This window comes from Sparus aurata, chromosome 4 (assembly GCF_900880675.1).
Source record: "Sparus aurata chromosome 4, fSpaAur1.1, whole genome shotgun sequence".
In the NCBI taxonomy this organism is placed as follows: Eukaryota; Metazoa; Chordata; class Actinopteri; order Spariformes; family Sparidae; genus Sparus; species Sparus aurata.
In genome coordinates this window covers 8,470,422-8,493,494 of record NC_044190.1, presented here as the reverse complement: position 1 = coordinate 8,493,494, position 23,073 = coordinate 8,470,422, and the positions used below count along the sequence as shown (strand labels likewise).

Below are 23,073 nucleotides of genomic sequence, written 5' to 3'. Positions count from 1 at the left end.
TTAATTAAACTTTAGTGCATCGTTACTTCACTGTAAAAAACAAAACAATGAAATGCTTTATAAACCATTTATTAACCATTTATAAAGGATTATAAACATCAGTTGCAACTTAAACACAATAAACAGTTGCTTTATGAATGGTTTATAAAGCATTTCATTAACTAAAGTTATTTAAAGTTAAATTCGACATTTATTAATGATGGTTACTATGATGTGGTACCGAGTAAACTGAATTAGGCTATTAAGTATGAGTGATTATAATCTTCATTCAAATCGCTCGTTTCACAGAAACCTCCTGCAGTAACAGTGTTCACAATGTGGGTTTATTGTGCACTTCATCAGTTGTTCTGTGGGGTTAGTCACATCCAAGGAATATAAAAATGAAACGTCCACAAAATGTGTCACTCAGTCAGGTGTCGGCCTTTTACTTTGATAGAATAAGGTGTTTCTTAGGAACCACTGCGTTACAGCAATGCTAAAAGAAGAGGTGGTAGAAACGTTTCCAATCACGCTGTAGAAGTAGATTCTCATACAGGCCCTCCTGATGGGCTTTATTGCATGTGTCGTCGCCTAGAGAGAGAGAAAGCAGCTACTGTAGCAGCAGAAGGCGACACATACAGACATCCATTGACAGTCCTGTGGTGATAAGGCAGGTCCTGGTCTGCAGAGCCAACCACTCGCTCCTCCTGTGGCCAGCTGACACCCACAGAGGCCACGCTACCGCGCACACCTCCCCTCGGCACCCATCATTCGTCAGGAATGCAGTCATTGTTGCGCCATTATCTCGGTCACCTGTGTGACATCCTTATCTCAAATATGTTTTTAGCGGAAAAAAACACACGCTGCCCTTTTCCTCTTCAGCCAACATGCCCAGTGACCTCAGAGGAAGAACTGACGCGACCAGGAACAAAGATTATGAATCTGTCAAATTTTAACAAATGTGTCTGCGGTTCATGTTCATATCTCAGCATCTTATGTTGTCCGAATTGAATTTAAGATAAAAATACTTTCCCTTCTTTGATTGGATCAAAAGCAGAGACAACTGACCTCATCCTGGCATCCAAGAGTAAAAAATGATGAGGAAACATTTTCAGAGCTGCAACAATTAGTCGATTTATCGATAAGTCAAAAGTAATTCATTTGCCAACTGTTTAGAATCATTTGATCATTTATGAAGTGAAAATGTTGTTGGTTCTAGCTTCTTTAATATAAACGTTCTTTGTCATTTATGGCTGGAAATGAAGAGTCTTTGGGTTTTGGACTCTTCGATGAAGAAGAAATCTATTAATCATGAAATAATTGGCAGAATAATCAATAACTGACACATTTCAATCAGTGCCCACAGTTGCAGCTACACTGTGCATATATTCAAGTGATCCCCTCACATTATTCTGCCTGCAGCAGCTAATAGACATCCGGAATAATCCAAATGACTTGAAATATACTCTCTTGTAATTTCCTTCCTTTAGGGACACGGATGTAGTTCTGCTTTGGCTGCTGCATTTACAGAAACGAGGACCCGAATGCTTACAGAATCTTTGTTACATAGTATAAGACCAATGAGTCAGCTGAATAGTGAACCTTAGCTTTTGCTGATTATCAATCATCAGTTTTATTGCTATTGGTCTTCGGACCTCACAAGCTACGTCCTTGATTTATTGTGATAAGACCCGTAGATACAATAGCCTTTCTATTACCGAAAGCAATCCAAACAGCTCTAAAAGGGCTGTAATATACATTTGATGGTACTTTTAGTGCACCAATCCCAAAATTAGCTTGAGGCAATCAAGTCAGTGAAGTGGTGAACACTGTAGTCAACATGTTCTTTTCTTTTATTGAAAAGAAAACGCGTCATCAGTTCAGAATCAGCCGATCTTCAGCTCGTGACCAACGTTTACACAAAATCTCTTGCACGTCTGTGAAATGTTGCTTTTTGCGTAGGCCCCTCCCACTGCCACGCCCCCACTATTTTCCATAGCATGAACGTAAACACACGTCTTCACACACACTTGACCTCCACGGCAAATTTCAGCCTCGTAGGACAAAATCTATAGCTTCCAACAGATGGGAAATCCTGAGCGGAGCAGCCGACAGAGCTGCTGGTCGCAGCAAAACAGGCTATTTTTATCCTTTATGTACCATTTTAGATTCACACTACATAAAAAAACTGTTTCCCACCGGATATAGTGAAGAATTCTGCTGCTGCTGCTGTAAATGTTGACCAAGGTGACACAGACTTACAGTACTTCCTCTCCTTGCTGGCCTGCGCTGGTGTGGAGCCTGAGCCGAGGCTGCGGTGCATTTTGGACTTAAACACACTGACCACCTCTCTGTAGGTTGATTGGTCAATGATTACCCACCCTGACATAAATGAATGTTTTGGAACAGTTATTAATGATTATAAAGTTATTATGTTTAATAATTTACTATTAATCCATTCAAAATTGCTCTTGACTATAGAGTAATGTGCTCAGAGCTCAGATATCCTTTTCCTGGTGGTGTGTTGAGTTTCTCTAAACTGGCGATAGAAAAGTTTTTGCGTATCAATTTAAAGTAAACGTTGAATTCACAGCGTAATTGCTCTGGAATCTGGGCGTCATCAGCATTTAGACTGGCTCCCTATAAACCTCGACTTCACGATGCAATCCTGTCTGCCACCAGACACAAAATCTCGCAGGATAATGAGGAAATGTTGCAGCCCGGCACCATTTCTACCTGCTTTCATGACTCCAGTAGAGACTTAAAGAATAGATAAACTCACGGCAAGCAATCCATTTGTCTTTGTGACTGAGGAAACATCACACATTAATATTCAAAATGAACAAATTAAAACAAATAATACGACTAGGAATCTTTATTTCTTGTTTGGAACCATTCTAAACAAGGTTACAAGGTGCTTGTACAGTGAAATAAAGTAAAACACTGTTCAGATGAATTGAAGTGATGCAAATACACAACACCAAATTAAAAACATAAAAGACGGTAATGCCAAAACAATGACAAGACAACATTTATCACCGAACACTGAGCCAAGAAAAACTGCAGAGTTTACTTGACCAGCCGGAGGCCTTCTAATTCAAAACATCATTTTATTTAAAAAATGAGCTTTTTAATGTGATTTTTAAAGTGTAGCCAAGCGGAGGTCCTCCGGCAGGCTGTTCAGAGTCTTGGGGCATTTAAAGTGAGGGCCAGGTCACCTAACTAGACGACCAGCAGAGCCGTATTTGAGGACTTCAGGTTACGGCTTGGCACATATGAGACCAGGAGCTGGGTGAGGTGTCTTGGTAGCAGACTGTGAAGAGATTTAAAAGTCAACAATGAAATCCTCAAAATGATTCACAACAAAGTGGGCTCAACATTTTGCCAAATATTTTTAGAGAACTATGTACAGAAAAGTTTTTACATTAGATTTACTTCAGTGAAACATTGTTGGAGGACGAATGTATACGCATGTATTATAAGGGCTGTCTTAGTAAAGTGCCTCTGACAGGGCGGGCCACGGTCCAACAGCTCTGACAGTCCAGAAGTATCGCTGGCGTATCGAGTCCAGACTGTGGGATAGTTAGCAGAGCCTGAGGATCTGTATGATATATGGGAAAGTTTTACTGCGTGAGGTAGTTCTTCTCTTTCTATTTTTGGGTTCACTTGATTCGGTCTCTGCAGGATTATAGCGCAGAGCAGCCATTAACCCTCCACACAGACCCTAACCCTCATTAAAACTCCCTTTTGTTTTTATTCTAACTTCTCTTGTTTGAAGCCTAATGAGATCAGTGGGTAGAATAAATTCCATGAAGATTGCAGTTTAAATCCATATCTGATGTGTTTGATAAGTAATGGGTACTTCAGATTTCTCCCTCTGCTTTTATTATCCTAAATCATATTTTTCTGTCGCACTTCAGTATCAATCAAACAGGCGTTGGGTTGTTCTGATATCTTCATTTGTTTTACATTGTTGTCTTATCTCGTTGTGTGTGTACCTCAGGGGATATCAGTCAAAATCATGTTTGTTTATCCATTAAAATATTGAACTCGTCAAGTTTTTCAACAAAGCACCAGAGGTGGCAAAAGTCTACAGATTCTTTACTCTAGTAGAAGTAACAAAGTACAGGCTCTGAAATATATTCAGAGTATCAAAGTAACCAGTTTCCCTCTGAAGGACATTTCTACTGGCCTTTTCTGTGCAAAGCTAACTGAAGCTCACATCATATTGATATAATTCAAAGACTATTAAGGTTAAAGGTAGAACCAGTAGGGTTTGTCCCAGCTGTTCCTGAACGCACCACAAAGATTGAGATAGTTAATTGTTGAGTTTCATTCCCAGGACGTCTCATAGACACATGCTGGTTTGGTAAAGAGTCCCGAGCAGCAACAAAGTGAGAAAATAAGAAAATCCAGGCAGAGGGCTGCAGGGTGTCTGCAGTGAGACAATAATCAAATCACTTTGATTTATATAGCCCAAAATCCCAATCACATTGCCTCAGTGGGCGATACAATCAATACAGCGTGCAACATCCTCTGTCCTCAGACCCTTTTCTCCCAGAATCAAGCCGCCCTCTCTGCCTGTTTCCGTCTTCTTACGTCTTGTCGTCTCACTACGTCTGCTGTGTGTGATGTGCACTGATGAATGTTGAAATCAGTCTTGTGATGCTGGGAAGGCGGCGTGCCATGACGCAAAATTGAAATGATCACTTATTTACCTCATATGCCTTACAACTAAAGTAACAAACCTGTTGGGAGGAAATGCCAAAAGTTGTCAGAAGATCTACTTAAGTACATAAACACATTTGTACTTTGTTACTTTCCACCCAGAGATATGTCATTTAATTTCTGACTGATTTAATCAGCAGGCAGATGTTGATATTGGCTGCAGGGTTTAACCTGCCCCTTCATATATTGCAGCCCTTTAAGACGTCTTATCAGGGATCCTGTCTGCTCATATCTACGCTTAATAACGCTTTTAACGTTGCAGTGGTTCAATAAATGCTACACAGAGTTGCTTTCTGCCTCTTTCGAGCCCTTTGGACATTCACTTGAGTGCAGAGCCGCCTGTTCTGTCCAAATCGGAGCATATGCGCCTGCTGCCGCGAACTCGCCCTATAGGCTCAACAGTTCTCTGAGGAACATTGCATACTGTGAATTTACTCAAGCAGAGCTGAAAAGAAGTCCAGCAGGCCCGATGATAAAAGGGAATCACCTTAATCTGGAGTCCGGACTGTGGGAGAGGGAGCAGGGCCTGAGGATCTCGAACTGCACCAAGACAACTGCAGTGTCGCATGAGACGAGACCTAAACAAACAAGACGCAGAAGTGAGACAGAGGCAGAGGGGGAGAGTTTTATTGTTATACATCCCCATGTGGAAAGTTTTCTTTCTCCGGCATGACTCAGTTTATTTCTTGAACAAAAATCGCACCGACGTCGAACCACCGTGTTCCCAATCTGATAACACTTGTGCAATTGATTGCTTCCTTTCGATCTGCACACGAAAACACGTGCTGCTTTTATTTTCCAGCCGGCGATACAGCCAAGGTCAGATTTCCAGCCATTAGCCTGCCTTTCACTGTGCGCATAAATCACGGCGGTGTATCAGTAATAAGGAAGTTTACCTGTTAAGAGGTCTTTTAAAGGCACTTCAGAAGTCAGGTGGCTTCAGAGAAGTGCCTCCGGCGTGTTCCTGTAATTCATGGTCTCATATTAACTCTCATTTTACTCATGAGGGCGGCTGTTTCTTGCGTGCTACCACCAACTTTGTGGCAAACAGAATCATTAGAGATAACATTTAGCAGATTAGTTACCCAATAGCTTTGTGAATACAGGATGGATTTCCCTCGTTATCACACTACTTCTATTAATCATATCCTACTGCTTATGTGTGATATGAGATTGATATTATCTTAAGCATTTTCCACCACAGTCGTACACATCATAAAGTGTCTGTAACCTTGAAACTTTTCCGTCTTGGTTAAATTAGTGTCCATGTGGACGTCTCCCGATGATTCATCCAAAAGGGCCCACAGGGTCTGAGGAAATACCGTCTACAGCCCCATAAACTGCAGCCACAGAACAACATGTGCTGTTACCCTGCACTTCACACAACAATATTAGTAATCAATTCTCCAGAACTCAGGCAATGAGCGCCTTTATCTCTCGTTCGGCGTTTATGACTTGGTTAATCGTTAAGCAATGCCTTTGTGTCCCCTGGGATGGAGCAAGGACATATCTGACAACCCTCTGTCAGTTTTGTGAGGGTTGATCCAGAGAGTTAGCCAATGGCTGGCAGCCATGGTATAACCCTGGGACGCTGGGTATAAAGGTAGGCCGTCTGAGACCAACCAAGCTTACATGCAAGGAGCTCAGAGCGGAGATCTCTATAAAGCTAATCCTATCCTCGTCTATATGTTACTAAACAAGGATAACCCTGCCAGTTGATGCTCTGCTCTTTATTGTTGGATGACAGAAGACTTAAGAACTACATCGCGGTTTCTATCCTCGAAAATCTGAGAGTCTCCTTTCAGAATCCCTGATGGAGAGATCCAGATCTAACGGAGGGGAGCATGTTAACAATGCTTATGACTCCACTCTGGATGAACCTCCTCACTACGAGGAGGCCAGCCGGGCGGTCCGGCCCTCGGTGGTCAGCGCCTTCGGTCACGATACGTTGGACCGAGTGCCCAACATCGACTTCTATCGCAACGCAGGCAGTGTGAGTGGACACCGGGCTGTGCGACCATCCCTGCAGGAGCTCCACGAGGTGTTCCAGAAGGTGAGCGCACGCCACTTATGTTCTCTACATCTGTTTCTGTTCTGTTGAATAGTCTGCACACTTTCCTTCCTTCATTAGGTATGTTTGTCCTTCACCTCACCTTCATCACCAAAGTGTTTTTTTTTGCCTGTTTTTGTCCCTGTGTCCCACATTCGAGTCGCTGACTCTGTAACTGCCGTCTTTGTTCTGCTCCTGTGCAACGCAGTCCATTCGCTCAGGTTCAAGACTCCAAAGAGAGCGAAATGAGACATTTTACAGTTGTTTAATCATTCCAACATCATAACTCTCAGCGTCCACAGTTCAGTCATAAATCTCTGCCTAAAAAGGACACTGAAAGTTATTTCTGGAGCACAACAGCCATCATCAAACTTGACACACTTAACAGTTTTTAGTGCTTTTTACTAGGCCGTTATACTGCCGTGTGTTGCAAAAGAGACGGGGTTATAGGTCATTAGAGTTTTATAGGTTGAACTAGGTTAGCGCTTCTGAACTGACAAAAACAGGACAGATCTTTCACAAGCCCTCCACGGCGGGAAATGAAAGAAATTAGGTGTCGTTCCAGTTTAAGACCGATTGCAAGACGAAGTGTAAAAGTGTAAGGTCATCTATCACCCAGTCATCAGCAGCCTGACAGAAAGGTCTTGGCACGTTTCACCGAGAAGCAGTGATCCACAAGAATCCCCAAATTAATCACGGAAGACTATAAACCGCTGACTCACAGTTTGTTGCTGCGATCTTCACTTTTGTCCAAATCTCTGTCTCTAAGTAAATGACTATAAAACATATCCGAGTGCTCTCCTTAAATCAGACGTCAGGGTGTAGGGAGAGTCTTTCAACAGTCGGTTTTCACCTTAATGGAAAGTTGAAATGAGGTTTGAACATTTTTCTCTTCACTTTACAAGGACAGACACACAGCAGTGTAATGATTCTGCAGATGCTTTATCAAGCTTCACCCAAAATCAAACCGCCACGGTCTCCTCTCACTCTCGCAAGAGAAAGTCAAACACTCATCTCTACAGCAGAGGACAGAAAACACTTTGCACCGGAAGCCACAATGTTTTACTGATGATGCTCTTTTGCATCAAATATGAATATATCCCAGTTCGTGATAATGTATTCTTTCCCTTGTATTAACATCTACTTTTTCCCACCAGAATGGAGGGATCTCTGTGCCAGACACTGTGGCGGACGATGGCGAGGGGAGTAGCGGGACGCCCTATGACCCCGATCTGGAGTCTGCCGTTCCCATTGACAAAGGAGGTGTAAAGTTTGGCTGGATAAGGGGCGTCCTGGTGAGTTATGTTGGGTCATGGCGGGCTCCCTCTGCTCTATAGAAACGGGGTCACTCTACATAGCTGGGGCCGGGGCAGGAGGAGGCTCCATGTGGTTCGATAACACAGCTGGGCCAAGCGGGACTTTTAAGATCAGGATTCAGGAGGGATTCTTGTTCTTATTCTTAGATTTCAAAAAGACCCCAAATATTTTGTTAGAACACACTCGCACGTTTCAGTTTGACATCACTGTGTTTCTATCGCCCACTTTACATAAAGAGAAATCATCAGTGATGAAATGTAACTAAGTACATTTACTCCAGCACTGTACTTAAGTACAATTTGAGGTACATGTAATGTCATTGAGTATTTCCATTTTCTGCTACCATGTACTTCCATTAATTTGGAGGCAAATATTGTAATTTTTATTCACTTTCTTTACTTGATAGCTTCAGTTACTAGTTACTTTGCAGACACAGCCAAAAAACAGAATAAAAAAAAATTGACCCATCAATGAGATTAAAACAAAATAATAAATACATAAATAAATAAATTCTCTTTTCCCAAAGCAATAGTTTACACCATACTTTTACTCAAGTATGAGTCTTGGGTAGTTTTTATGACAGTGCTTTTGCTTCCCTCGAGTGTTCCCATTATAGGTTACTTGATACGTCCACTCCACTGCATGTTGAGGGCAAATATTGTACGTTTTACATTTAGATTAGAACTTTAGTTACTAGTTACTCTGCAGATGACATGCTGCATCAGAGCCATGTTATTGTAGTGGCAATCACATTTCACTGAATCCCATAATCAGAAAAAAATGCTGAATTTTAGTTTGATCATCGGTCGACCCATTAATACATACGTGTACATAATTAGTATTTTACTCATCCTTGTACTGAAGTTCATTTAATATCAGGTAGTTTAAGACTTTTACTCAAGTACTATTAGTACGTGTGATTTTTAAGTAATGTTTTCAACACAATCTCTTTACGGTACTTTTTACAACAATGGAAATCATGACCCACACTGAAGACTTTTGAATTTAAATTGTTCTTCTCATCCACAGGTGAGATGCATGCTGAACATCTGGGGTGTCATGTTGTTCATCCGTCTGTCCTGGATCTTTGGTCACGCAGGCTGGGGTGAGTCGGGGTTGTGTTTCCTTTTCTTCTTACATTGCTCGCGCTGTTATGGAGCAGCGGTGGGTTGGTTCCCTCCAGATTCTGTATGTGATACACACAAACTGAACTTGATTGAGGCAACCCGGCCCGACACATCCTACATGTCTGTTTTAGGAGATGTGGGTGCTGCTGCCAGTGATTCTCGACAATTGAAGGATTATACAGTCCTCCAGTCATTAGGGAGTGATTGAATTGGGACAGATTCCACTGAACGAGCCTTTTCTGAGGTTCTTTAATGATCTAAACTTGCTGAAGGACTTTTCTGAGAGCCAAATGAGCAGTGTGTGTGTGTGTGTGTGTGTGTGTGTGTGCGTGGGTGAGAGAGAGGGGCAGGGAGAAAAGGGGAAATTGTGTAAATGGCTTCATGAGTGTGTTCATTGCTTAAGAACCTATCGATCGGCAGCAGCTTCTGTTCAGGCGGCGTAACTAAATGGTTTTGAGAAGCAGAAAAAAAGCTGCAGGGAGAGCAGGTAGAGCAGCCGGCTGTAAGTTAGAGCCCACAGGCTCCTGTGGGAGTCTGACTCTCTGTCTGTGTTTAAAGGTGACTGTGAGGAGGAGGGTTTCATTTCACAGTCAGAATGCTTCATGACTGATTGCTTAAATATTATGCCTGAGTATGTTGTCATTTAAAAACAGATATTTTGAGCTTTTCTGTGTGTGTGTGTGTGTGTGTTGCAGGTCTGGGAATCGTGGTTATTGTTCTCAGCTGTGTGGTCACCACCATCACCGGCCTCTCCATGTCTGCAATCTGCACCAACGGTGTGGTCAGAGGAGGTAAGACAAGACACTCATAAACCGAGCCACTGCAGCCAGTTTAAACATTATTTATGAATGCATACAGCCTGAGATAACACACACTCGTCCTGACATAAAATCTTTCACCGAGAGAATGGATTGACCCGGAGGACACTCCGTGGAGATAAAGACACAGGGCTTAAATCTGCACCTGAATGTCACCTCTCGAAGCCTTTTCTCTGTTTTACAGCCAGCCTGCTGAACCTGTCCCGACATCAGATCAATGAATCAATGACGAGGTGATTAATCATCCACCATCCATTCGTTCTGTCATTTTCAGGAGGAGCCTACTACCTGATATCTCGAAGTTTGGGACCAGAGTTTGGCGGGTCGATCGGTCTGATTTTCGCCTTTGCCAACGCGGTGGCTGTATCCATGTACGTGGTGGGATTCGCTGAGACTGTGGTCGACCTGCTCAAGGTGTGTGATGTCATAATGATCAGGTGACTGTGGCAGGAAGTTTGGAAACGTCTCAGTCCAATATATCTGACCCTGATGTTTATCATGTATGCCAATTATACAGTGTCAATATGTCCACCTTGTAATGACACTGCTATGAATAACTGATTAAATTAGTGTCATTGTCATATGTATTAAAACATATTTTTAAAAGATAATGGAATAATGTACTTGCAGTGTATTACTAATTAAATCAAATTATATATTCTCTAAATAATGACAAATATACCAGTAATTGACCTTCTTCATAGATTATAGAAATATTACCATCTGTTTTCCAAAAATATATTATTGAATTATGCTAAATATACTATAAAGAAGCAGTTTATAAAAATAGGTTTAAAAGTTTAAAAAAATCGATCAACATACAGCGTCAACAGGGTGTGAAGAAACTAAAGTTTTGACGTTATGCCAAAGACTTCTACCTGCTGTGTTGCAGAGATTTCTGCTGAAGTTAGCATGCTAACCAGCTCGCCCAACCCAAAATACCACTTTGCACCACAGGAGGCGATAGTCCAATATAATACATACTGTATATGCCACCAGCACTCTGCTATTTTTCACACGCTCTATTGATTTGAAGTCTGATAACAATAAAATAAAATAAACCAGGGATAGCGAGCCAGGAGCAGCAGCTGGCTGGGGTTGTGCTGCCTCGGAATACATTTCAGTAGATATTACCAATGTTTTATCAAAATGTACATTCATTTTACTTTGTTTTTATTATTCATATTAAGGCAATATATTGTGCAATATCAACAAGATATTGGCATGTACTATCAAATATATGTTGCAATGTATTTTTAATATATGACATTACATTTTACCGTAAATGTCAATACTTGTTCTATAACTCACCCGTGCCTCTTCCTCTACACTCAGGACAATGATGTCCTCATGGTGGATGAAATCAATGACATCAGAATCGTTGGCTGTATCACAGTGGTGCTGCTGTTGGGCATATCAGTTGCAGGAATGGAATGGGAAGCCAAGGTGAGAACAGTGCGCTGGTTGCTCGCCAATCTCCGTCCTTGTTGTTGTCCAACCATAACTTTTATCCCTTTAATTCTTTTGTCCCCGCAGGCACAGATCGTTCTGCTCATCATCCTCCTGGTGGCCATAGTGAACGTGATTGTGGGAACATTCATTCCTGTGACGGAGTCCAAGAAAGCCACGGGCATCTTCAATTATAACTGTAAGACATTTTAAAGGATCCTCAAAGGAAAAGTTCACCCAAAAGTGAAAATTCAGTCATTATCTGGTTTTATAGATAACAAAACAGTTGTGGAGAAAAAGCGCTGCAGTTTTATCCAGCTAAAGAGGCTGAGGACCCAAAAAATCAAAAAGGCTCCATACAGCTCCCGTGTCTGCATTTATCCAGGTCTCCCGAAGTCCTGAGATCCTAAATTGATTTGAAAATATGTTATTTACACCCTTTTGTGGCTGAAATCTTTTCTGTAGCCAACTGGCTAAAAGCATTAGCAACCAGCCCACTGAATGGTGTAAAAAGCATCTTTTCAAAGCAAGTTGGGAAACTTGGATTATGCTGAAAAACCTGCATGGAGCCACTTTAAAACAAGTCCCCATCTGCTTCAGTCGTTTAGGGGAATGTTGCGACACACTTCCCTCTTCAGTTTTCATTTTTGAGTGAACTGCTCCTTTAACAAAAAAAAAAAAAAATTGAAGATTTGAGTCGTTCACAACTTTACTGTTCACCTAAATTCTCTTTCTCCCCTCTGTTTCTCTTCCCTCTCTCACTCTCTTTTTCACAGCGAAAATATTCTTAGAGAATTTTACTCCAGATTTTCGACACGGGGAGACCTTCTTTTCGGTGTTCGCCATCTTCTTCCCTGCTGCGACCGGAATCCTGGCTGGAGCCAACATCTCTGGAGACCTGCGGGTAACATTTCACAGAATTTATTACTGAAGACATAAACAAGTAAACCTCTGTTGTCTAAACACTTATTCAATCATGGCATCATTTTTGGAAGCTACATTAATCAAATGCATTCAATGATTAACACTTTTTAATCTTTATCTTTTCTACTCAAACGATTTTCTTCTAGAATGTGGTTTGTTTAATCACAGATGTTGTTTTACAGGACCCCCAGGCAGCTATCCCTAAAGGTACCCTGCTGGCCATCCTGATAACGGGTGTCACCTACCTGGGTATCGCCCTGTGTGTCTGTAAGTACAGTAATCCATGAGATGCAACTCCAGTACCCACTTCACTGATTTTGCATTTGTGTTTTTCATAAGAAGACATTTCTTCATATTTCTGTAAGGTTGACTGTTAGACAAAATGAATCCTCAGCAGTGCATCTGTTTTTGTCTCTGACGAATCAGCTGCCACTGTTGTCCGCGATGCCACCGGAAACATTAATGACACCGTTACTCCTGGAGTACCATGCACCGGTCCATCAATAGCAGCTTGTGAGCTCGGCTATAATTTCTCCTCCTGTGCAGAGACAGAATGCGAATTTGGCCTGATTAACAACGTTCAGGTACACAGCCTCACTCAGTCTCATCCACATGGAAGAAAAGTGTCTCTTTTTTCATCTTTAATGCTCTCCTCTACTCACCTCTGGTTCAGGTGATGACCCTGGTATCTGGCTTCGGTCCCCTGATCATTGCTGGAACCTTCTCAGCCACCCTTTCATCAGCCCTGGCTTCCCTCGTCAGTGCACCCAAAGTCTTCCAGGTCAGTAATAAATGCACCGCTCTGAGATACAACTCCCGAAAACAAAAACAAAACTATTTTTTTTCTAATGCAAGCTCTGTCTCGCCTCAGGCTCTGTGTCAAGACAACATCTACAAGATCCTGCACTTCTTTGCCAAGGGATACGGCAAGAACAATGAGCCAATCCGTGGCTACATCCTCACATTCATTATATCAGTGGCCTTCATTCTCGTCGGTCAGTTCAACAGTTTGTCACGGCACGGCCATAACATCTTAACAGTTGTACAATAACTAAAACCTTGTGTTACTAACAAACATCTGGTGACTGTTTACTGGCTTCATTAGCAGAACATGACTTTTATCAATTTGCCTGAGGCTTTATTTTTTTTTCCTCCACAGGTGACCTCGACACCATCGCTCCCATCATCTCAAACTTCTTCCTCGCATCCTATGCTCTCATCAACTTCTCCTGCTTCCATGCATCCTACGCCAAGTCTCCAGGTCGGTCTCCACACGCACGTGGAATTTGCCGAACACATGTGAAAATCACAATTTCACAAGTGCATTTCAGATGTGCAGCAGACTTTTTCAGAATTGATCTTTTTCAAATTTCCACATGTGAAATGTATACTTTCACGTGTAAATTACATTCATAACATTCACATCGCTGGCTTTTTTCACATGTTAAATGGAATTCCCTCGTGTGAAAACAAAGTATGCCACATGAGACTATGAATTAAATTTGAATTGAAGTACAACCACTACATTTTTTTTAATGTGGAGTAGAAATAAATCATAAGTTTGTGAACATGTGAACTGAACTTTTTACACATGTGAACCCAAATTTTAACATGTTAACATGTAAGATATCAAGTGGACATTTTGAAAATGGCTTTGTCTTAAATGAATGTGAAATTAAAGGTTTTCATTTTCATTACATTTTTCATTTTCATTCAGATTTTCACTCATTTTCACATGTGGGCAATAAAGAAATGTCACATGTGAACTGATTTGTTTTTTTGTTCCCTATTAATTCATATTCCCACATGTAAATTACATACAGTCATATGTGATTGGCTTTTTTCCACATGTGGGAACATACGTAGTTGTCCGTTACAATTTGTTTCCCATCACTTGTCCAACAGTGTGCAGTCATAAATGTGGTCTTTCCTCTGTGATGTTGTTTCCCAGGTTGGAGACCAGCGTATAAATACTACAACATGTGGCTGTCCCTGTTGGGTGCATTGCTCTGCTGTGTCGTCATGTTTGTCATCAACTGGTGGGCCGCTCTCCTCACGTACGGCATTGAAATCCTCCTCTACATTTATGTCACAGTCAAGAAGCCAGGTGAGCTGTGTGCACGTGTTTGGATGTACGTTCATGATGCCTGAGTGCTTGAACTAACCTGTGAGGACTCTGCTCTTCTCTCCAGATGTGAACTGGGGTTCGTCCACGCAGGCGGTGACGTTTGTGAGCGCAGTCGGTAACGCTCTGTCTCTGTCTGGTGTCAATGATCACGTCAAGAACTTCAGGTGAAATTTCAGAACAATACAAGTTTTACAAAAAAAAATGTCCTTTAAGGGACAGTTCACCGCAAAATCAAAGATCCATATGTTTCCACTAAGCTGCTGTGCTATTTACCCATCGAGATTGTTTAAGTCTTGGCTAATGAGTTTTGCAAATGTCGTCCGTAGAGATGTCTGCTTTCTGTCAAATATAATGAAACTACATGGCCTCAGTTTGTGGTGCTCAAAGCGCTACAAATGATACCTTTGAAAAACTCAACAACAATGTCTCTTTCCAGAAATCATGACCTGGTTACTCAATATAATCCACAGGCCTTTCTGTTTTACACAGGAACTATTTTCTCTCTGTACCGCTGCGCAGAAGGAATTTTTGCGTCCGTCTCGGCTGAGCTGTAACATTTGCTAGTGTAGTAAGCTTAGTTCGCTAACGGACTGAGTGCCATTATATTAAAGAGAAGGCTGACACTTCCTCAGAAAATATCTTCAAAACTCTGTAGAGCTCTACAGAGAAGTTTTTGATTTTTGGGGGAACTGTCCCTTTAACAGTATGAAATATAAAAAACATTTTAAATGTAACACATTCTTGTTTCGTTCCTCAGGCCTCAGATCTTAGCACTGACAGGCGGAGCCCGGAACAGACCGGCTCTCCTCGACCTGGCTCACTCCTTCTCTAAGAACTATGGACTGTGTCTCACCTGTGAAGTCTTTGTGGTAAGGTTATATCGTAATTTGCGAACGCACAACGATGGCAATAAGCAAGGCAGGGCATTTCATCTTCCCCAAGTCTTTATTTAAAGATCAACCTTCTATTTAAGTCAAGATTTGCACATCGGGCAAATTTAAATCGTGCAGAGTGCAGACATCACTCGCTGCGGATATTTAGGTGAATATCAAGCAGGGATGAGGGAAATGCCAACTGTCTGGACACCTGAGACAAAAGTTCGGGTTCATTTGTGTCCCCTGAATATAAAAAAAGGTGCATGTAGGACGTCTTTTACTCTCAAACACGCTCACACAAGTACTCACACACGGCTGTTTGTTTGTGATGTCTTCAGGGCCCGAGATCGGAGGCGCTGGAAGAGATGAACTCCGGCATGGAGAGGAACCAGCTGTGGCTGAGGAAGACCAAACGCAAGGCATTTTACGCTGCTGTGGCCTGTGACGAGTTCAGGCAAGGTGCAGAGAGCCTGCTGCAGGTCAGTGTGGTCACCATTCACAAAACAAACCAGCTAACCCAGAAACACTCATGTTTAACCGGGGAGTTTTGATCAGAGGGAAACGGCAGCGAGTATCTATTGCCGTGTTATGACTCTTGAACCTGTTCAGGCCGGAACATTGGTGCAGGAGGAGGAAGAGGGGAGAGTTAATGAGGAGCAGGAAAACAGTGTTATGGCTCTGGCTATCGCACGTCGGAGATAAGGCCCCGGTTTATTGTCAGGATTGCTTACTTCAAACGGCACAGCAGATTAAAAGCTATAATTGATTAACACTGCGCTGGATGAGTCCCTGCAGACACGGTGAGATCTGCTGAGCGATCCAGTCATAATTCCTGGCAGTAAAACAGCTTCACAGACTTCTTGTCTGAGGACGTTTTGAAACTTCAGGGAGATTTCTTTTCTCTTTTTCAGTTAATGGGCACACCAGGTTTTACCGCCGCAGGGTGACATGGTGCCTGAGTTGCTTCAATTAACTGATTTGGGTGGATTTGAATCTTTATGCAGTGCATGTCCTGCTTTCCCCCACAGGCTTCTGGTCTCGGCCGTATGAAGCCAAACACATTAATGATCGGATTCAAGAGGAACTGGAGGACTGCAGGCACAGAGGGAGTGCAGACTTATGTGGGAATACTGCAGTAAGTCACCAATTAACACACATAAGCACACATGAGAATAATGCACTCATGTAATTAACATAAATTGGAGATCTGTATGTTGAACTGGTGTCCTGAGTCTCTTTTCCCTTTCGACAGCGATGCGTTTGACTTTGAGTACGGGACACTGATTCTGAGGATGGACCAGGGACTCGATGTGTCGCACCTTGTCGAGGCAGAAGGTCAGTACGAAAACTTCAGCGTGCTTTAAGAAACTCCTGTGTCAGCGGAGGTTAGGCAGGAGCACAACAACAGGAAGCATGTGGCCTTAAAACTGTAGCATGAAATGAATAAAGCAGCAAAGATTGATACAATGCAGCCGAAAAAACATATATATGTAAAAATAAGATACATACTCGTAATAAAAGCATTTAACACACATGTAGGAGAGAAATCATTTGTGCCATTTGTAAATGTGTTTTTAAGATATTTAAGTCAACCTGAACTGAACTACAGAGAGAACAACAAAAGTAGTCGTCTTTTAAAGCGGCACTGCTGCGGTCAACAACCCACAGGAACTGATAAGAGAAAATAACGCTGATAAGAAGATATACTCTGTCCTGTAGATTACAGGGATGTATTAAGGTCAGATAGTTAGGATGCTAAAACAACTACCAGTTTACTGCTGTGCCTCTGCAGAAATCTTCACGATAACAAAGATAATGGGCGGCTGTAGCTCAGGAGGTAGAGCGGGTCATACAGTAGTCGCTGGTTCGAACCTCCCGGCTGCAGGACGAAGAATCCTTGGGCAAGATAATGTCAATAATAGCATAATTAATACCTCTATTGTAAAGACATTCATAAGCACTTGTAAGAAACCAGTGAAGGCTGAGGCCTTGATTCCAGGGCTCTGCTATCTTTCTTAAAGGCCAATAAAAATAATCTTTAAAAAATGTTACTAAGGGCATTATAAAACATTTATTAACGTTCATAAAGTACTGTACTGGCTTTAGAGTCGCTCGTCTGGGGGTCCACTATACGGAAAAAAGAGTTTGGAGATTTTGTTTCCTACTTTCTTTCTGGTGACTTCTAGAGAATGAAAAGAGCAAAATGATTTTAATTTTAATTCTCAGGATACAATGCAGAATAATTCGCCCCCCCCCCCCCCCGCCCGGCATAAAGTGCCGTTCAGTCTTCATTCTTACATTCACGTTGCGGCCCTGCCCTCAGAGAGTCTGTGCCTGTTCGCCTCTCGATGGTTATTGACGTTGGTGCGACCCCTGAGATCAACCATCAGAAAATACGATGCAGCAGATTTGACAAAATACCAGCCGCTTCTCTGTCAAAGTTCCCATAGGAACCCTGATTAGAGTATTAACTGCATAATAAATGATGTATTGTTCTTATTAAAGCAACAAAATGTAAAGGTTTAACAATGTCACAATAGAAAACTACTGTCAGTAATTGTAAGAAAATCTTTTTATAAGCGTTCTTAAGCGTCTATAAACTGTTATTGTTTAGGTTTCTTAAAAGAACTTACAAATGTTTTATTATCTAACAGTGAGAGCTAATAAGGGCCCCATTACCTATTAACTGAGGCTTATTACAGGGACCCTAATTCAAAGTGTTGCTGAGGATCCTCATAAAGCCACTCATATTCACAGTGATTACATGTTTATTAATAAAGTGGAAATCTGATTCTGTCTTTCAGTGGAGATGCTGAAAGCAGCAAAGGAGCAACAGGCGCTGGACAATGAGGCGATGCCAAACGGAGGCAAGAAAGGAATGTTCAGGAAGTCCAGGAAATCCTCGACGCATGTGCTCGCAACCAGAGGTACGCTATCTCAACAGAGGTTATTTCTGTCTGTCCGAATCTTACACGACAGTTTAAAGCGTCAGGAGATGAGCGTATCCGTCTCCCGCTCCTCCGCACACTCGTCTTTCCACTGAGATAACATACATTTAACGAATGAAGCCAATGACACACATCTCTTTTTGGAAACGTCTCCACACTCCCATTGAGACGTAATTGAATCAAGCGCTCCCACTAAAGATGACTCCGAGGGTGTAATCCAATAATATGGTCCCTTTCGTTCCAGTTTGGAGAGCATCTCTTAAGAGCAGTCCTTTAACCCAGACAGCAGAGGGTGCTTGCAGCCTCTCACTCAATCTGTCCGTGTCTCTACACCACACACACACATACACAGACACAAACGCGACTGAGCTGCGTCTTGGCAGGACTGCGATGGTCGTTAGTATGCAATCTGAATCCCACTCACTGGAACATTAAGCCTGAGAGATGGCTGTTCCTGCTGGTGTAGAGCCAGCTCTTAATGTTGATTTGCGCTAGTTTTCCCATCCAACTTAAATCTCCACACTCGCTCAGTGAATTACATCCCCTCCCACTGTTCCTCTCCCACATCGCAGTTCTCATTTCTCCCACCTTTTTCTCTCTTTCTCAGTATCAGTCTGCGCCCCGCCGACCCCGCAAGTCGCCAAGATGAATGAGAAGCTGTTGGAGGCCAGTGCTCAATTCAAGAAGAAACAGCCCAAAGGCACCATTGATGTGTGGTGGCTGTTTGACGATGGAGGTAGGTGTTGGTTCCCTCGGGCGGCCTTCTCCTGTGTACCGCTCTTATAGATTCTAACAGATACGTGCACGGAGACACATAATGTTCTCCTGGATGCTAATGCAGACAAATGAAGACAACGATACCTGAACAATAAAAGAAACGCAATAAAGGAGAAAACGATTGCAAACTAGAAGTCATTAATGCAAACGACACTGTTGCTCTAAATGAGGCCACACACAAAGATAACTTATGAATACTTTTCTTTTATGAGAACAACTTTTTAAATGTAGTCTTGACTTTTGAAATCGAGTCTTGTCGTGTTACTTGCCACAAAAATCGTATTAATTGCATTGTGGCCAAAGCTTCAGCTGTCCACCGAATGCTATATTATGGAAGTGCTTTAAAGGGACAATTCACCCCAAAATAAAAAAAAAATGAAAAGGTATATTTTGGTTTTACCTGTAGTGCTGTTTGTCCATCTGGATGTTTTTTTTGGGTGAGTTCCAGATTTTTGGAGATATTAGCCGCAGAGATGTCTGCCGTCTCTCGATTATAATGGAACTTTCCACTGGATTCCGCTGGAATTTCGCAGCCAAAAAAATTCACACTAACCATATTGATGCAATATGTCTAGAAATGAAAAAAACATTCATCTTTATCTTTTTTTTCGTGGTTTATCTGTTTAATGTCAAATTAATAAGTCGTTATATGAGTGCAGGGAAATTGAGAGAGAGTCTGTGTAACCGTAAATGTCTGTCAATCAGCGGAGTCGCGACTCTTCTCTGTTTTGGCACCTCAGTGGTGGAACGAACTCCCGACCAATGTCAGGACGGCAGACTCTCTCGCCACCTTCTGCAAAAGACTCAAGACTCATTTGTTCAGACTTCACCTCGACCCTGCAAAGCATGACTCCCTCCCAACCTGAAAACTCTGTCTTCTTTTTTACTCTTATCGACAGTGATATGTTGTGGCTTCCTACTTGTGACAAATGTACTTTTTGTAAGTTGCTTTGGATGAAAGCATCTGCTAAATGCCCTAAATGTAAATGTAATGATTTGGCACCGTTAGCAGTAGTAAATCAATGAGTAGCAGCCACACAGCAGCTAGATAATGGTTACCTGTTACTGCAGCTTTTCTTTCTTTTTCTGCTGTATGGCGTTTGGCAGCCAGTGTTCAGGCGCATTAACAAAGCGAGAACAGAAAGAAACATAAAAGATTAAAGAGGCGCAAGATTATTTACACAGTATTATCATATGTCTGTTGTTAAAACAATATCAATATTTAACTTTATGAATATCATGATTATTGTCAATAGCAGCTATCAGCGACCCCCCTAAATGGAACTAGATAGATAATCCAAAGACGTTGTTGTGCGCAGTTTCATGTGGGAACTATTTTCTTTCCGTATTGTCATGCAGGAGTAAGCGTGCGTCCATCCATTCGTCAACGAGACACTGGCTAACAAAACTTGCTTATGTACTGAGCTTCCAAAAGTAACAGCCTGTCGGCTGTAGTTTGGTAGAAAGAAAAATACCTCCTACATGAAACGGCTATATGTATTTTGGTTTTGGGGTGAACTGTCCCTTTAATGTTAGACTCCGCAGGTGACAGATAAATTCACAGGTGAAAAAAAAAAATTTGAATATATAAATATACAGACTTTGTATGATAAAATCAACTGGATTGATGGTTTTTAAACAGAATTGCATCCCCCCTCTCTCAGGTCTTACCCTGCTGCTCCCCTACATCCTCACCACCAGGAAGAAGTGGAAAGACAGTAAATTAAGAATCTTCATCGCAGGACAGCCTGGACGCAGTGATCTGGATAAACAGGAGTGAGTAAAAAAAACAAATTGATGTTTCCATATCAATTATAGCTTAATGGGAGGAAGTTAGATTGAGCAAATTGATTAAAATTCATGAGCCAACACTGAACATCACTTCACAGGAGATGAAATTTAGCATTAACTGAAGTTAATTACGAACATTTACATGAAAGTTAATCAGTGTGTGATGCGTTTCGCAGGATGAAGTCTCTGCTGCAGAAATTCAGGATTAACTGCACGGACATTAATGTCATTGACGACATCCATATCCCGCCCCGTGCTGACAGGTAACTGCATTTTATTTCCAGTGACATTAGCGACAGCAGCCCGGAAGGTGCGACAGTAATAGTAAAATGTAATCACCTAATAGAATCTGCATATTATATGATTCTCAAAAGTGAATATTTTCCACATTCGGCTAATGTTCTTATCTGCTTCCTCCAGCTTGAGGAAGTTGGACGACATGATTGAGCCTTTCCGTCTGCATGAGGAGTCTAAAGACTCTGCTCCCTGGAAAATCACTGACGAAGAGCTGAGCACCTTTGAGGAGAAGGTAAGACCACCAAATTAAGACATTTTATATAAAGCGTAGACATGACTACATAATCGTTTGGTTTGAGGTTGGTGCGTTAAACCAGGGGTCTTTAATGTTTTCCCGGGATCCACAGAGCCCCGTTAAATTAAAAGAAAAAAAAGTAAAACTTAGGAACTCTGAGAAAGACTGTTGAAGACCAAGCAGAGGAGTGAAAATGAGGTTGAAATCCACCAACTATTGCTGTTTTGCAGACCAACCTCCAGATACGACTGAATGAGCTGCTTCAGGAGAATTCCAAATCTGCTAATCTGATCGTCGTGTAAGTATAAACTAACAACACTGAGGCGCAAAGCTTAATGCAGTGTGTTCAAGAAAAGTCCAATATACTAAAATACTCCCTCCCCCCGCAGGAGTATGCCCATTGCTCGTAAGGGCGTCTCTGACTTCCTCTACATGGCCTGGCTGGACATTCTGACAAAGGACCTTCCACCCACCCTGCTCATTAGAGGCAACCACAAGAGTGTGCTCACGTTCTACTCCTGAGCAGCTCGCAGGCTAAACATTAGAGCACAGGTAGCTATAAAGGAAAGAAATGCTGGACCACGTTCGTAAAGCATACCGGAACCTTGGATGATGTTATTGAGTCCTGCAGACGACAACCACAATGTAAAGCAAGCGTTTTTAGTTCCGCCTAAACGAGGACGTTCATACTCAAAGTGACAAGAAAATATAAGAAAACAACAAACAGAAAAAAAAACAGAAGACGTCAACTGGCGAAGTTGACAAAGGTATAAAAGAAAATTCATTTTTAGTTAAACCCTGTTTCTATCACATTGTCTGGTTTGTGCTGTTTCTTGATAGCTTGTGACGCGTTGTGATCTGGCATACAATCATGTTTTGTATTTTGTTTTGTTGTTTAAGTCGCAGCCAGCTCGCCAGCAAAGAAACATCACATTGTACGACACTGTGTGGCTGCCAGTGTAAACGTTTAAGTGCTGTGATACACCCAGAGTTCTCTGTGAACGCACTGTGAATAAGTCTACTCAAACTAAAGAAAAGTGCATTTCCGGGCTAAATGTGAATTTAGGAGCGAAGCAAAGGTTAAGCTCTTTGCAACGAAGGACAAGTAAGGAAAAGGTTTTTATACTCGTGTTATTTTAGCATAGAACTAAAACAAAATCAAATCAGTTGGCGCTCGAACAAAGTCAAATCACACGTCTTCCTAACTCAGTCAGATCAGTCCGAGCCCCGTTAGAGATCGAGGCTGCCTTCGGTGGTTACACTGAGTGACTGCGTTGGCTGCTGCTGTAAAATAAATGTATATAGTAGATGTCTGAATTCACTGGCTGATATTTTCTGAGTAAACAAACCCTTTCTTAAATGATTAACAGCGTATGTATTTGAAAACGCGATGGTTTGATTCTTTGAGTGTAAAATACACTGAGACTTTAAGCTGTTTACCTGTTCCAAGGTCCACTGTTTAAATATTTTTACTATCACAGTACACTTTGTGTTAAGAATAATTAAGTGAAATAAATGATTGTAAAGTCAATCCTTCTGTATATTTTAGCCTATATTCTGTCTTTCTATTTAAATACATAATTTTGATTACCTGAAATAAAGATGAAATACAATTTTGAGCAGCTCTTAA

At 41.8% G+C, this 23,073-nt stretch overlaps 1 protein-coding gene across 1 annotated transcript; it reads left to right on the top strand.

The window, feature by feature from the left end:
* The first annotated feature begins 137 nt into the window (after nucleotides 1-137).
* slc12a1 (solute carrier family 12 member 1) lies at nucleotides 138-23,073 on the top strand. The gene is made up of 26 exons (XM_030414788.1): nucleotides 138-6,760; nucleotides 7,915-8,052; nucleotides 9,104-9,179; nucleotides 9,897-9,992; nucleotides 10,294-10,433; nucleotides 11,355-11,465; nucleotides 11,556-11,667; nucleotides 12,245-12,372; nucleotides 12,575-12,659; nucleotides 12,819-12,976; nucleotides 13,066-13,173; nucleotides 13,264-13,387; nucleotides 13,552-13,653; nucleotides 14,344-14,499; nucleotides 14,585-14,684; nucleotides 15,278-15,389; nucleotides 15,734-15,874; nucleotides 16,424-16,530; nucleotides 16,648-16,730; nucleotides 18,200-18,322; nucleotides 18,951-19,079; nucleotides 20,785-20,896; nucleotides 21,088-21,174; nucleotides 21,332-21,440; nucleotides 21,674-21,741; nucleotides 21,833-23,073. The coding sequence occupies exons 1-26, from the start codon at nucleotides 6,521-6,523 to the stop codon at nucleotides 21,963-21,965; spliced, it is 3,078 nt and encodes a 1,025-aa protein (XP_030270648.1). The 5' UTR covers nucleotides 138-6,520; the 3' UTR covers nucleotides 21,966-23,073.